This window comes from Eutrigla gurnardus, assembly GCF_963514095.1.
Source record: "Eutrigla gurnardus genome assembly, chromosome: 19".
Classification (NCBI taxonomy): domain Eukaryota; kingdom Metazoa; phylum Chordata; class Actinopteri; order Perciformes; family Triglidae; genus Eutrigla; species Eutrigla gurnardus.
Genome location: NC_139930.1, coordinates 15,303,683 through 15,319,467, shown reverse-complemented (window position 1 = coordinate 15,319,467; position 15,785 = coordinate 15,303,683). Strand labels below are relative to the sequence as shown.

Genomic DNA, 15,785 nt, shown 5'->3' with positions numbered 1-15,785 from the left:
AAGAAGAGGCGTATATCTGTGTGAAATAGTCATTATCTAAATCTGAATATGAGCTATATATCAACACAAAATAATAACAAAAAGAAGAGAAAAAAAACAGTAACCCATATGTGCATTGCTTGAATTAATGATCTCTCTCTCTCTGTCTCCTTTAGACTCTCATGGCATGGATCTGTTTGCGGTTGCGGTCCATGAGTTCGGTCACGCCATCGGCCTGGTCCACACCTCCGCCATAGAGTCCATCATGAGGCCGTACTACCAGGGTCCCGTGGGAGACCCTCTGAAATACGACCTACCCTACGAAGACAAGGTCCGCGTCTGGCAGCTCTACGGTACGAGGGAACCTGTGGGTGTCGCGTGTGAAAGAGAAATCAAGGGAAGGTTAAATTAGTTCCGTTCCGATTAATAATTATGCCTCAAGCAGAAAAAAACATATAACAAATGGTATTTCAGTAATTGATTAGTCCTGGGGAAGAGGCTGACAGAAAATGAAACAAAGAGAGTTTAATTACAAAGGACACGTTATAAGTGGAAGCATGACTTCTGTAGGAAGTTCTTGCTGAATTTATTTCAGCCTTACCAAGTGTTACTGTTGTCTTTCCTGCCAACCCCCGAGCCTGAGTGACTATCCACCAGACGTACACTTTTCCATCATTGTTTACAGCATTGGACGTGGACACGATATTTATGCTGCACCACACGCCGGCTGTATTAGCTGTTCTCTCGAGTCCCGGAGATGTTGCTGCCTCTTCTCCGAGCCTCGTCGGCGCTGTGAAGTCTCCGAGCGTGTGAAACAAACACATTGGTGGAGACATACACTGCCGCTCTCCCAGAATCTTCCTCTACTCCGCCGACCATGACTTGAGAGTCTCTGCTGTAATTATGTATGTTTTCCCGGCGCAGTGGTTTGCCGGTTGCCGGTGACAGCTCGGGCAGACCGAATATGGAGAGGCCTCCTCACGCAGGAGGCAAAAATTGATTTATCGAGGACACGGATGGTTTAATTGGATGTCGTTATGGCATGTGTCCTTAACACACGGTTTACTTTAGGGAAGATAGGAAATTGCACCAAGGAAAGAAAATGGTGAATATGAAGGGGAGTGAACAAATAAACATTTGCCATGTTATTCTATGGTACAATATAGGAACATTTCATAAACACGGGCAAATAACCAAGAATGTTATTACATATCTTCCATGTTAATTTGAATTTTTAATTTTCCTCGTAGGTGTCCGAGACTCGGTGTCCCACACGAACCGACCCAGCAACCCCTCCCAGACGGCTGAACCTCCCGTCCTGCTGGACCTCCCCGAAAACAGATCCACCCTCCTGTAAGTGGAAGACGTGAAGGCGCTTGTAATCTTTCCGTCTCTAGGATTCCACTTTTCTGCCTCCATCAAATGCAGCGCATCAGTAAAGTTGCGGTGTTGTTTTGAGAAAGCTGTTTTCCGGCTCATTCTGCGAATCCCATTGAACATGACAGCCCAGCCCAGTGGAGTCCAGCAGAGAGGATAAAAAAAATGGGACGGCGCGGTACAATTCTGGCACCTAAAGTGACACATCTGATGAGGACGAACACCTCTCTTCGATACGTGTCGTGCTTCAGTTGTCAGAGGTGTTCATGCTCATAAACTTCTGTAAAAGCCCATAAACTTTTTAAACATTTCCATCATGCTTTCCTGTTTCGAGCTGATATAAATTCCTCATCTAGGCATGTTTACATAGCCATAAAAAGTTGCTCTGTTCAAGTTAGGACCACATTACACTTAATAGGCCTCACACACATACACAGGGATGGTATTTATTGCAGGAAAACCCTATTGGATCTTTTTCTAGAGATATTTCTATGTTTCTGATGGTTCCCTGTACATCAGCATAATTATAATATGATTGTTTTTTTAATTTGAACTGTTTTCTTCCCTTCCGCTGAGAAACAATGTAATGAATCCATGTGGGAATACTCAACATTTATTGTAGAAAAAAAAAAAATACTTTTTTGTTTGGTGCTTGATATTAAGTCATGCCAACAAAGCAAATTAGCAAAGAGGCCGAGAGTGAGCTTGCGGGAGCCGGCCCGTCTTAATTAGGTAATTCCCTAAAGGAAGTCGGACGGCTATCAGCTTGTACTTTCAGATTATCAAGGATAATTTGGCTTAATTGTGTCCATTAATGTAATTTGAGTGAGCATACACTTGCTCTTAAACCCAAACCACCAAGCACTAACCGTTAAGTAGCTCCTGAGACGAAAGACAAAACACAAAATGATTATGAAGTTTGGTACAAATCAAATTAGTTTCAGATAACACACAAACACAGGCTTGCACACATACACTGCAGTAAACAGCAAGGCAGCATTAATGCAATATTTAACCAAGTTGTCTCCCCGCTTCCGGACTTCCTCCGCGTTTTATTAATCATTACCCATCGTCTCCATCAGGTCAGGAGGCGTGAAAAAGCTGGATTAGGCCTGACAAGGGCACCAGTACTGACCACTGGGCATTGGTGTCGTGTTAATGGAGCTCTGAATAGAGACCTTTGTTGGTAATATAAGGCCTGGCGGGTTCCCACTCTCAACCCCCTTGGCGCTAATGGCTTCATCATTGGCAGGCGGGCCACGTCGGTCCTTTAAATCACTTAGAAACCCGAGGACAAATACACCGGGGATCTCACAGTGTCAGCCTGATAGCGTCTCTTCTCTTGTTTAGCCTAGTTTCACTGATTCATGCGCCGGCACCCGGACACAGTGGACGAAAAGTGGCTAAAACTTAGATGCATTAAAAGATCGTTAAAGAAAACAAAGTGTTAATGGTATTTTTGGCAGGTAAACTTCGCTTTTATAACGTAATAAATTGCTTTATGTGATAACTCATCGGAGCATAGGAACATCATTGACTGTCCAGTTTTACAAAAGAGGTTCTTTTTTTTCTTTATCTTTTTTTTTTTTCTCCCCTTCCTCCGTTCACAATCTTCTCTCCTCTCTACTTTCTTCACATCTCTCTCAGGCTGGCGAGAGATGCCCCAGACAGATGCACCAGTCACTTTGATGCAGTGGCCCAGATACGAGGAGAGGCCTTCTTTTTCAAAGGTACTGAATCACAAAGGGAGAAAGGCAGCCGAGGAGCTGGAGAGCTGCAGCGCTACGTGGGGGAAAAAGACAGAAAATTAGCTAAATGGAAGAAAATAAGAGCAAATTAAACGAGGAGAGAGGATGAGAGAGGGAGTGGGGAAGATGCAGACTGAGCCGGTTGAGCTCTGCCGAGATACTGCACTCCCAAAACTTACATCAGGCTTTCATGCTTGCCCTTTGGAGGAATGACCCCCGAGCCTCCCACTGACAACAGAAACAAGAAACAGACTCGCGTACCTTCAGCAGTAGCAGGCTTAGCTAGGTGTGCTGAACTTTTAACTTTTGGCATTGACATTTTTGTTTAGTTTTCTGATCAATGTGTAGATTTTGCCGGCAGTTCTAGTCGGCCTGGAATATATGGGAAGGCGTCAGCGTGCCACACATGTTTAACCAGGACTCATCCTTGAGAGATGACTCAGCTGTTATACTCTGAGGCTCAGCATTGCAGGGTTTGGTTGAACCTTTAGTGAACCTACGTTTTAATCGGCCTTGGAGCTGTTCTGTTTCCACCACATGTGTAAAACTCTGCTGAAGGTAAAGACGACGATGTAACTGCGGAGGAAACGGAACAACCAATGCATTTTGATTCCGATGGACAATAAATAAATCGATATCTGCAGTTAACCCTGATCTTTATTCAGTCAAAGAAAAAAAAATATTCAACCTTGAAAATTCACATTCAATTACATTTGTTTCTACTGCAAGTTTCCATGAAGAAACAACAAACAAGGATGCCCGCGGTCATTATAATTATTTGTCAGCTGATGAGTGCTGAGCCTCCTAACTGTTTGGTTCCTCACAGGGAAGTACTTCTGGCGACTGACAAGAGAGAAGCACCTGGTGTCTCTGCGTCCCGCTCAGATCCATCGCTTCTGGAGGGGCCTGCCAGCCAATCTGGACAGCGTGGACGCTGTGTATGAGCGGCCCGGGGATCACAAAATAGTCTTTTTCAAAGGTACAGCATCGAACACGCATTGTAGGACAAGTTGGTCTGGTCATTGAGCATCTTCAATCACTTTGTTTTCTTCTTTCTTCTCATTCTCCAAAGAGCTGTAAAAGAAAATCATTTAAAAGTCAAAGAAGACTTCTGAGACATTTTAAAATGCGATTCATCCACTATAAAGATGCCTGATTAAAAGCGACGGTTCAAACCTTTCTTCCTGGGATTTATCATTTTTTTCTCTGTATATATGAAAGTGCAGAAGAGTTATAAAAATTGATTTTAAGAACACAAAGGTGCAGAAACAAGGGCGTGTTTCGTTTTTGATGTAAAATGTATAATAGCTTTCCTGGCAGAGAACATTCTCCCTTGGCTGCGTAACAAAAAGAATGCGTGAATCTCTTTTTATTTCACAAGAGTGTATTTAACATATATTTCAGATCTCTCATCTTTTCAAAAGCATCATCTGAAGTGCACTCGCAGTCTGCTGTGTGTGTGATGTATAAATGATCGATTTTGATCCTCTCCAGGTCTAAAGTACTGGGTGTTTAAGGACAATATCGTGGAGGAGGGCTACCCTCGTCCAATCACTGACTTCGGCTTACCCCTGGAAGGAGTGGACGCAGCTTTTGTTTGGCTACACAACGAAAAGACCTACTTCTTCAAGGACAGCAGCTACTGGCGCTATGACGACCACCTGAGACGCATGGACATGGGCTACCCTAAAGACAGCACGCTTTGGAAGGGGCTGCCGCCACAACTGGACGACGCCATGAGGTGGTCTGATGGTGAGTAGTCGTAAAAAAACCTTTCTTCTTCTGTCCTTTAGTTCCTCCTACTGAATATCCAGGTACCTCTCTGGCATGTTGGAAGAAGTAGTCCCTTAACAGTGGTCTGGTTGCCGTTTTCTGCACTTTTAGGTCCACTGACATGGAGTCTTTGTGACCCCGTGTCCACAAGAGCCAAGGGGAGCTTTGAACTAAGCTTTGCGTTGGGGCTTCTGGCATCTGCTTGTCATACAGCGTCGGAAACCCCCCATTAGAACAGCAGAGATGAGGGGCAATAGCAATGATACTGCATCGTAACGACACAAAAGCAGATGTCTCTTTGTCTTTCTCTGTCTCAATAGTTGACAAATCACAAGACGGCTTCTCTTAAGAACTTCAAATAAATCGTTGTGTGATAATAAAGATGTGATGCTACTTTTTTTTAAATTCCACAAAAGAAAAGTCATCTATCACCCGGTGGAAAAGAGAAAAAGCCAGTGACATGTTTTTGACCTCTTCTGTCTTTATTGAAAATTGATCATAAAGACACACTGATTGAATACATTTATATATACTTGATGAATCACCGCTGTCTATTTGTCTCTGAGAAATGTAATCATTTATCGCTGGAAGAAAGAGAGTTGTAACACTCCACCAGAGCGTCGGGATCACTGGTTGCTCTGGTATCTGCCGGTGCCAAAGGCAAGACAATATCCTTCTCAGGGGAAATCCTCAGAGACGAATGCATTACAATATGAGAAATATGAGATGAATTATGCAAGTTAGCAAACATGCAGCTTCGGGTCTTGGAGGAAGTTTAACAACCGGATTACAATTTTGAGACGACGTTCCAGGGTAGTTGGAATCACTTGATAGTGATTTTTTCAGTATGTGTCTCCTCCTCTCCTCACGTATCGGGAATTTAAAAGATGAGAAATGATTTTAAAGTGACATCAAGTAGAAATGAGGCGTGGCTGAGCATCGAATAATGATGCTGAGGGGTTTACATTACTTTTTATTTGTAGTTATCTGCTTTTTTGACAAAACCCACATCTGTTTTTGCCAACGATCTGCTTAATTTTCACAAAATGGGACACGTTGAAACCTTGGCGCCTGCCCAGTGTAATCTCAGTGAAACAGCTGAGAGTCAAGGTCACAACGCCGGCTTCCATCAAAGCACGGCAGTCATCTGATCACATGTGCATCTTAATGAGAGGTGCGACATGGTCTTAACACCATTTGTTTGAGAAGCTTCTTACATGTTAGGGTCTTTAATTTAACATTTAAAAAATACTCCCCATAAAACCAGGCCAGGATGTCCCTTATCGCTCCTGCAGTCTGTGGATACAAGGAAGCTCTTTCCCTGTCAGGTGTTTAGTGGACTGTCTTCTGTTTCGCTCCAAGCTCTTTGATGTGTGTACACCTGTGTGTGTGTGCGCGTGTGTGTGTGTGTGTGTGTGTGTGTGTGTGTGTGTGTGTGTGTGTGTGTGTGTGTGTGTGTGTGTGTGAGAGGCCAGTTGTACAGTCCCGACTCCGCTTCACCCCCGGCCATTATCACCACAGAGCCTGGAAGAGTGAACTGGGGAAACCTACACGCACTGACGCACATTGACAGACCACGGGGCATGAGAACTGGAGCCACATCAAAGCCAGTTCCCTGTTTGTTTCACCAGCTCAGGATGAACAGAGAGAGGAAAAAAAACGGGCGCGGGGGAGAAAAGAGTGACGTGACGGCAAGAAGGAGAGAGGAGATACGGCGACGCCTCGTTATGAAAATAGAAACAGAAAGTCGAGGAGGGAAATGTGAAAAGGGGGGAATCCACACGAGGGGAGATATGGGGACACCTGAGGATGAAGAAAGATTATAAAGACGAGCCGAAAAAGAAGAATAGATGTTAGGAAGATAGATGACTTGACTCGGTGGATAGATAGAGAAGTCATTGTGAGACGGAGAAAGGCAGTAAAGCCATAGAGAGCTGTGAGGCTGGCGAAAACGATCATAGCTGCTGACATCAGTATGGCACACAGTAATAGTTCTGCCTTTTTGTCATGGCAAGAAATTCAATTTATTAGGTGTGAGGAGATTTAACTACCCTCCACAGGTTAAAGCTAATAACGAGCTCTAACCTGTGGGGGGAGTTTATCGTACATAAACCAGTCAGCATCCATAATTGAAGTGGTTTCACTGTCGCTTATATGGAGTAAAACCCACCAATGCTACCTCACCGCTGCAAATACTTAGTATTAATTGTTATCGTATTAATCCGCAGATGAAAAGCCCCAATTAAAAAACGACAGTGCCCAGCTGTTTTGGGAAGCTGCTCGTCCGCCGTTAGAAATGAAACTATGCACTTGTGACCCATTTTTTTTTTAAGATTTGCATCTTCATTACAAATTAATGCATTTGGGGCAGTGAGCCTTTCATGTGATTTGTTGACAAGAAAAATACACAGCAAACCACTCTAGTCTTTATTTCTGATGCGTCAGTAATGAAGCAACAGAGCGGCCCTTTTCCTAAGATGATTCCATATTAAAAAGAAGAGTCCCCTCTTTTAGTGTCATCGTCAACTTCACATGTTCAGCCTCTGATTCATATTCAGTCAAAGAATCTGTAGTTTTTCTCGGGTGGATTCAGGGGTTATTAGCCGGCAGTGGCGGAGAATTTAAATGTATTCACCACTTTGGACGGCTCTAGGACTTCTAGTCTCTTGGGAAAAAGGGGGGAGAATTTTGGCATTCTGCCCTACTTCCAATAATAGTGATAGATGGATAAGAGGAGTGACTTTGTGAGAGTGTGTACTCTTGTGCTTATATCTTTGTCAGGATGAAGTTCAGCTCTGGGAAAGTGAGGATAATATATGTAATACATCCTCATTGCAAAAGGCTTCAGAGAGCTATTTTGGGCCTTGTTTTTATGGGCGAGGTAGGACTGAGCGAAATGATTCCTCTAGTAATTTAGAGGTTCGATGTCCGTGCAATATAGAGCATGCCTTACTTTTATTCCAACAAGCCTGGCTTGTATATATTCTCATAATTATGCACAGTGAATAGACTCTACTAGGTCCTCTGAGCCTTCACCCACTTGAAAGGGGAGAAGCACCACTTCTGTTTGACCTCACCTTGTACATTTGTAGTATAGTCATAGTTCTTACCCATTATGAGCAAAATGACATCATCGCCATCACAACCAATGAGTGTTTCTTTGAATTCTCGAGCCCTTGTGTTTCCTAGAATGTCTCCTCAGAGACAGAATTACCGAGAAGTAAAAAACGTTTAGACCTTATTTGGACGATCAGAGGTTTTTGTCTGCCACAGCATCGGGGGCAAAGCATGGTTAAAGAAATGTCAAGCAAAGTGTTGTTTTTTATATACATTTCTATATAACGAGCATACGAATATAATGCTCACAAATATCCTTTATTTCTTAATTCATTTTCTTACTTCCTCCAACACGTTGATGAATGCAAGCCCACGCCTATGAATAAGATTCACTCATTTTAAATCGATTTTTGTAAGACAAGCATTTTAAACCCAAGTTACATTAATTCCGTGTTAATGGTGGGCTCCCAAGGCCGTCAACAACGAGGGGACATTCTTCACTTCTCTCAAGCTCCTTCACTTATTTCTCTCTGGCATCTTCTTCATTTCAGTTAATTAAATGAGCCACAATACGTCGAAGCAAGGAGACCTCTGGAGATTGTAGATGTCTTATGCAGAAATATTTATTAATACACGATGGCCATGGTGAGAATCAAGGTTTGAGCAGTACAAAGTCAGTCTACTGTCCTCCCTGGGAAAGCATAAAAGTTATCTTGAGGAAGCGGCCACGGCGTCTGTATTATGTCTAGGTTAAAGGTAAGAACTTTGTCTCATGAGAAACACGCTAGTGTCTTGTTTGCGACCTCGCTACGCCTGGAGAGGCAGACACTTAATAACTCAGATTAAATGTGAACCTATTCATAAGATGACATGTATTAATCTTACACTGAGGGAATCAAGTTCACTTCTGTTATTTGTTTCAGTAAGTGGCCTTGTGGGTGGTTCACAAATCAGTTTCTGAAAACTGAATTTGAGTTTAACCAAATTAAAAAAATTCTTGATGTTCTTGCCGCATATGAACACGTACAAACAATCTACAAAGTTTTTTTTTTTAATTCATATCAGATATTATATTTGACACGCCACAAGAGAAAATGGACTGCGTGGCAAAAATATTTCCACCAATTTTTCATAATGGCACACAACACATTTTGGAGGTTTTTGTTCCTGTAAAGTGGTGTTTTCATCGGAAGCACTCAGTGTTTGTTTTTTTTTCTCTTTTGTTCTGCCAGTGCCCATTTTGTAATTTGGAAACAATAATTAGCTTGAGTACCCTGAAGTGAAAGGACGGGCGCAATAAGGGGGTGTGTCGGGAACAATCGGCTGCCACAGTGTAATTATGATGTCAGGAATGTCCACAAGGGGGCTGCTGAGTTGTGTTCTGGCACAAGGATCCCACAAAATGGCACAAACCTCCTTTCATGCATGTGACTCAGACCAATTCTTCTTATTGTTTCTTGTTCAAATACGACACATGTGCAAATGCCTATTAAAAGTATCAAAAACAGTGATAACAACAGTGAGGCAGTCTCCGTCTCCTGATAACCAATTAATTCAAACAGCAAAACAAAATACACCTTCTCTCCGAAGACTAATTTAAGGAGTGTTTATTCGTGCTCCTGCTGATGCCCAATTATCCGGTCCCTTCCAAGCTTGCAGCTATCACCAGCAACGTTTTTGCTTACATCATCTAAGTATATACAGAATGGAAGTCTGCCACCTTAATAAATGTGGTTCCCCTTGTTGGATCACCGCCGTTCCACAACACCTAAGCTTAATCAACGACAACAAGCTTGTGACAACACGTGGTGAATGGTAACACCGATGTGTAAAGCTGCTGTTTTCCTATGGAGACGATGCGGCTCGTTTTTTAAGACTCGTCTCTTGTCGATACTTAAAGAGCTCCATTTTCTTTATTTATTTCACCTGAGTGCGAAGTGTAGATTTGAGGCCGTGAAATGTTGTATGCTTATCGTACTATTTCTCTTTTTCGTGGTGGTGTAACACAGGAGCAGGGTCTGATTTGAAATAGATGGTACTTACTTGGGGAAGGAAAAAAAACTCCTTTATTGATATGCTCTCTGGAAATCACCCACTCTAGTTTGAGAGCTGAGATCTGCGCTCGCCACTCCAAAACTCATGTGTGGGTCAATGAATTGCACTGCTATCATATTGAAATAATATGAGTCTACCCAATGGGTATAAGACCATATACACCCACTAATATGTATCTTCCCATCTTGTTTGAAATTATACTCACTGCACCTTGAACACGCATAAACACTTTGCACCCTGGATACTTCATATTATCCTTGATGTTTTATGTGCTAAGACCAAAGACAATTCTGGACCGTGTGTGAATACTAAAGCGAAATCCTTTGCCCTCTCTCTCTCTCTCTCTCTCTCTGAAGGCTCGTCCTATTTCTTCAAGGGGAAGGACTACTGGCGGGTGCCGGGCAGCGACATGGAGGCGGAGGCCGGGTACCCCCGCCTCATCGCCAAAGACTGGCTGCTGTGCACCGAGATGCAGTCGGACTCTCCGGACACAGAACACAAAAGCACGGAGACGAGAGTCAACGTGCACCATCAGCCGGACCACGCGGAGAACGGGTACGAGGTGTGCTCCTGCACCTCGGACGGCGCCTCGCCGTTAGGAGCCCGGCCCTCCCCGTCCCCCCTGTGGCTGCTCCCACCTCTCTGGACGCTCTCGCTGGCCCTCCGCTCAGAACTGCTATGATGCCGGAGCACGGGACAAAGTTCTTGAGGCTGGTGGAGGGCCAGTGGCCGGCACAGTGGAAGCAAAAAAAAAAAAAAAAAACTGGAATCTCTTCTTACAATATCATTGGTATCCTTATTTTGTTGTTATTTATTTCACAAGTCATTTGGTGGGCACTGCCAGCTAAAGTAGTCATCCTTCTAGGCACCAGCCCACACATGCTTTACAGTTTTCTACCCAACGGTCAAACTGCCTTATATGTGCGAGGAAAAGGACAAATTCTAGAAATGTATTCCAAAAGCACCGAGCATCATTATTTGTCTTCGTGTAGAGCAGGTTTACGGCTGCGATGCCCCACATACAGTCAAGTTCAAGTTATCCTGGGATGTAGGCGGCGGCAAAACACACACACTGTCGCCTCATTTCTGAAATGACAGCTTTTATTAGGTACAGTTCACCAGAATGAGTTCAAAATTGTCAAAATCTTGTTAGCACTTCTTTATTACTCTGCTGAGCACTCGCCCTGTGAATAGTACGAATGATAATACAGTTCATCTTTGAAAATTACCAAAAAAAAAAAAACATTTTCACCTTTACCTCTAGCGCTATCTGGCCATCTAGGTGGTTTGATTATAATGTAATAGTTTCACTTCAGTGGAGGAGAAAGGATTTGTGCTGTTGAATACGCAGAAGAAATGCATTTGGAAAAACTTCCCAAAAACAATGTCAGTGCCAGGGAAACAGGGACTTTTTCTATTTGAACTTATGAAAGTAACATATGTTTACTTTTCTGTGTGCATCGCTAACACTTTCACCTAACATTCAGTGTGCAAAACGTCTCACTGTGAGAGACGGACGGACGGACGGATGAGTAGGTGGATGGATTCTGCACCAGGTTTCTTTTTCTCAACCGTTCTCTGAAGTGAGGAAATGATGTATTCCCATGGTTTCGGCATTTCTGCCTCTGGTTCGGAAGCATCCCACACTCTTGGTATCTTTTTTCTTTCTTTTAATCGAATTCAGATGAAATAATATTCCTGTTTATTTGACATTGCTTTGATCAGGTCATAGGTTTAAGATGCTTTTGTTGGACTAGCGTACAACGTATCACCCCTAGCTCCTATTGAAGTCATAACTCGGCCCCTGGATGTATTCTTGCTGTAAAGATATATTTACCTATAGACTGATATATTTGAGTTGAAAAAGGTTCTGCAGTTATCGCATAACCGAGTGGACTGTGTATATTTTAAGCTGTGTTTTATAATGTAAAATATTTTTTTAGAAAAAAAAATTAAAAAAAACATCTGAATGACTTTATCGGCTGACTGTGGTCACATTAATTTTTACGGAGGCGGATTATTTTTGAGTGCTGGGTGTTTGCAGCTTTTATGTGCGTGAGCGTGTAATCATCTAGCGTCGCTGAAATGAAGCCCGGCCTTGAAGACGGATGAAGGTAAACAAGGCGGCTTGCTGACACCAACTGGGAGCTGCTCTCTGATGTTCTGCATGTGTTTCCTCTTGTAACGGTCACTGCTGTTCAGCTGGAATGCAAAAAAAACCACATCGCGTCAATCACACCGCACTCTCACTCCGAGTGGCTTTCTGAACAGATTTCCTGGCGGGGGATTATACGATATTACCCCCTCCGTGTTTCTTAAGGAAAGAGAATCAGTAATGTCACCTAATTCCAAAAAATATTCAGCAACTCAGATGCTAATTTACAGATCAAAGTTAACACGATGTGTCTCATCATTTCGATCAGAGGTCTTCAAATTTTCAGGCCAAGGACCCCTAGGCTTATAGTGACCCGGTGGAGGGACCCCCTATTACATATCATAAACCGGGCCAATAATAATGTGCAGTGCAACCTATAGTGCCGTGTATAAAGGTACTTTGTAATGATGTAAGTATACAATATTAAGCCATTAAAATAATTATTGTGGACAGATTCTTACATTTACAGAACATATTTTAATTCTATATTGGCTTTTCTACATCACAATTTCACCTCATAACAATGAATAAATAGGAAGATTTACATTTGCTTATTATAGGTTGTATTCATGTTAATGTGTATTTTTGGACATTTTTGGAGGAAATAAAGTTTGGGATCAAATCATTTTCGGGGACCCCCTGCAGTAACTCTGCGGACCCCCTAGGGGTCATGGACCCACCTGTTGAAGATCTCTGCTTTAGATGATGCATGATTGCACGTGCATTTTATCGATTTCCCATTATAGTGCATTTTATGTCGTTGTTGTTGTTGCTATTACCCAAAAAATGTGCAGAGAAAGTTGCAGCGTCATTGTCGCTTGTATCTGCTGTGAAAGGTGAAACCTGGGACAAATTAAGTCTGCAAACCACCCACTGCTGCTCGTTAAGCTTATTACTGCGAGCCACATCATAATCTCAGGCGGCACCTGTAGGTACAGTTACATCACACACTTAAGTAATGTCCCAAATACAGTATGCGCATATCTATGCAGGGGTTCGTGTAGATGTTTATTCTACCCCAAAGGCAGCGGATGCAACACCCACCCAAAATACTGCAGACCCAAACACTTTAATTCCTGTTTTGAGGTAAAAATGAAGTTTTAAAGGTTTAAAAAGTCACTCAATCACCATTTCTGCTAACAGCAGTGGTTTTCCTTCCCTCCTCTTTGACACACTCGAGTGGTGTTAATTAACCGGCGTGGCTTCAGCAGCCGCCGCGAGAGCACCTGCACCCACAGGGGGATGCAGAAGGGACGGGTCACTTTCTTCCTGTACTGTCCTGTTTGGTCCAAGGCAACAATTAGATGAGTTTAATTCAGGAATACCAGAATTATTGTAACAGCAAGGTTTCATTTTAAATTTTTTTTTTTTTTTTAATTCACTGAATATGCAAAAAATGGTGTCATCATCCGTAGAGCTCTTGCTATTGTTGCCACATGGCACTCTCGCTGTCTCCAGATGGGCCAGGCAGAACCAATCAATCACTCTGTAACTAAAATATTCAAGAGTCGAGGAGCTGCTTGCAAAAAAGCTGAGGAGTTGGTTTACAGCGAGAGGAGGAACAGGAAGCGAGGGATATTTGACAGATGCGGGGTTCGACACAGACAACCTGAAAATGGTAGAATTGGCAGCCAGAGAACAGAAGCGCCGACAGACAAGACAAAAGGATGTAGAGATAGAAGGAAAAAAAGAAATGTCATCTCCAGAGAGACCGTAGCAAAGATAAACAAGCAATTTAGCAGTAAGTACATAATCCACAGAGGAGATGGGGACTGTTTCCTCATAGCAGTTGTTCTTGGGATCAGTTAAAGGACAGTTCTGGTCATCACAACTTTGGCCTTTTCTTTAATAGTTGAGACTATAATTTTTATAGCTTGTGATAACATTATAGTAACCGAAGTATCTGCTCTGACTGCGTCTGGCAAGATGATGAGATGGTTATAAACATGATTAAAATGTTTTAATAATCCTCTTTGGTGCATAGATAATAGCAAGACAGAAAGTCCAAACTGAATTTGGTCTGTAATGTGATGTCTGTGATGGTTTCTAATGTTGATGCTTGCTTTATTTTCCAATTCGAAATGTGCCCATCTGACTGCTCACTTGCCCACTCCGACCTCTTTTAAGTGATGCTCCCACGTCCACAAGATGAGTCTTATTGATATGAATGTTTTTATGATGTTAAGAGCGAAGTTGCAATAAGCACAATTCTGCTCGTATTACAAAATAAAAGCCTGACAGAGGGAATCTGCTTTAAGTATGCAGGCAAATACAAGGCATTTTACTGTTTTTCTGCATCTCTCGCAATGTGCTTACACAGAAAGAGAGGTAAAAGTCTTATGAAAATATATTTAAAAAGCCCCATGTGTGTGTGTTTGCAAGAGACAGGGAGAGAGAGAGGGAGGGAGCTCACCTCAGGGAGGCGAGGTTAGTGCTCTGCAGTGATATGAATTCTGAACCATGCTCTCTATCAGGCGCTCTCGCACTCTCTTTGTACTGCTGCTAGTCTGGCTGACCCCACACAGACACATGCATATGATTATTTCATTTCTTTCTGTCTTTCTCTCAATTCTATTCAAAGTTGTCGTCTCTCTCTCTCTTGCCCTGTTTATCTGTTTTTGTATATCTATCGTTGTGGGCACCAATTTGAGTATTAAACCTTCAGAGTGAGGACATTTTGGCTTATCCTCTTCTACTGCCTGTTTGCAAGCTCAGAGCTGGTTTTCAGGTTCAGGTTAGGCTCGGACTTCAGCATTTAGTCGGTACGGTTCACGTTAAGGTAGGCCTCCGGAATGCATTATTTGAACGAGTGTCCCCACAAAGATAGAAGTACGGGGATGTGTGTGTAGGCTTTTGACTTTCAGGATAGCCCTCCGTAGACCGGGAGGTGCTGGTCATGTGGGAGAGGAGCAGCTGTTGTTGTGGCTGTCCATTTTGCATTTTGCCTGTCCTCACGTACACATCAAAGAGCCCGGAGCAGGACCCCTGAAGCTGACACAGGTGCAGAATAAACAACACGGGGCCCTAACCACCTGACCCTGAGCGCCGTTGGAGGTGCTGTGGGGAGATGGGATGCCAGAGTGGTCGCTATGGGAGCAATGGTAGGAACTATGAAAAGTTGTAAAACATCTTTGAAGTCATGATACCGCACTAGTATAAATGGAATACTCATGAATTATGAATCCCACCATCTTACTATCTAACACCCTCTGCAAGCTTACATTTAGTCAGATGTGAGTGGGTTCAGTGGGGGTACAAATGTGTAGATCTATTTAAATAAGTGAGAGACTTGGCTGGGCCTGGACCCCTGACACCTGAAGGACTTTGCACCCATGAACAATGGCAGTGTGGTCTAAAATGAACCACACTGCAGCCGGAATATTCCCTTGCCAAAGCAATTTGCTGCAAAAATGTGTTGTGGGATGGTTTGAGAGGATATGCTAGGATGCAAACTAGAGATGAGCAACCAGTTATGATGACAAATGACTCAGCATTATCTAGATACAGGTGTTTCTGATCAGGTGAGTTACAGACCAGATAGAAAACAACCATCATCAAAGCAGGGCTTTTACAGTAGTTATTATCTCATATCGGGGGCTGTAGAAACAGGCAACTTGAATTAGAATTTTAAACACAAAAGT

The 15,785-nt window shown here is 42.9% G+C and overlaps 1 protein-coding gene across 1 annotated transcript in view; it reads left to right on the top strand.

The window, feature by feature from the left end:
* Positions 1-11,944, top strand: part of LOC311029543 (matrix metalloproteinase-17-like) — a 54,448-nt gene extending 42,504 nt beyond the window's left edge. The window contains exons 5-10 of the mRNA XM_084034737.1: positions 156-332; positions 1,230-1,332; positions 3,004-3,086; positions 3,931-4,083; positions 4,599-4,856; positions 10,346-11,944. Coding sequence (XP_083890863.1) covers positions 156-332; positions 1,230-1,332; positions 3,004-3,086; positions 3,931-4,083; positions 4,599-4,856; positions 10,346-10,671 — 1,100 coding nt within the window. The 3' untranslated portion in view covers positions 10,672-11,944. The remainder of the gene's footprint in view (positions 1-155; positions 333-1,229; positions 1,333-3,003; positions 3,087-3,930; positions 4,084-4,598; positions 4,857-10,345) is intronic.
* The last annotated feature ends 3,841 nt before the right edge of the window (positions 11,945-15,785 follow it).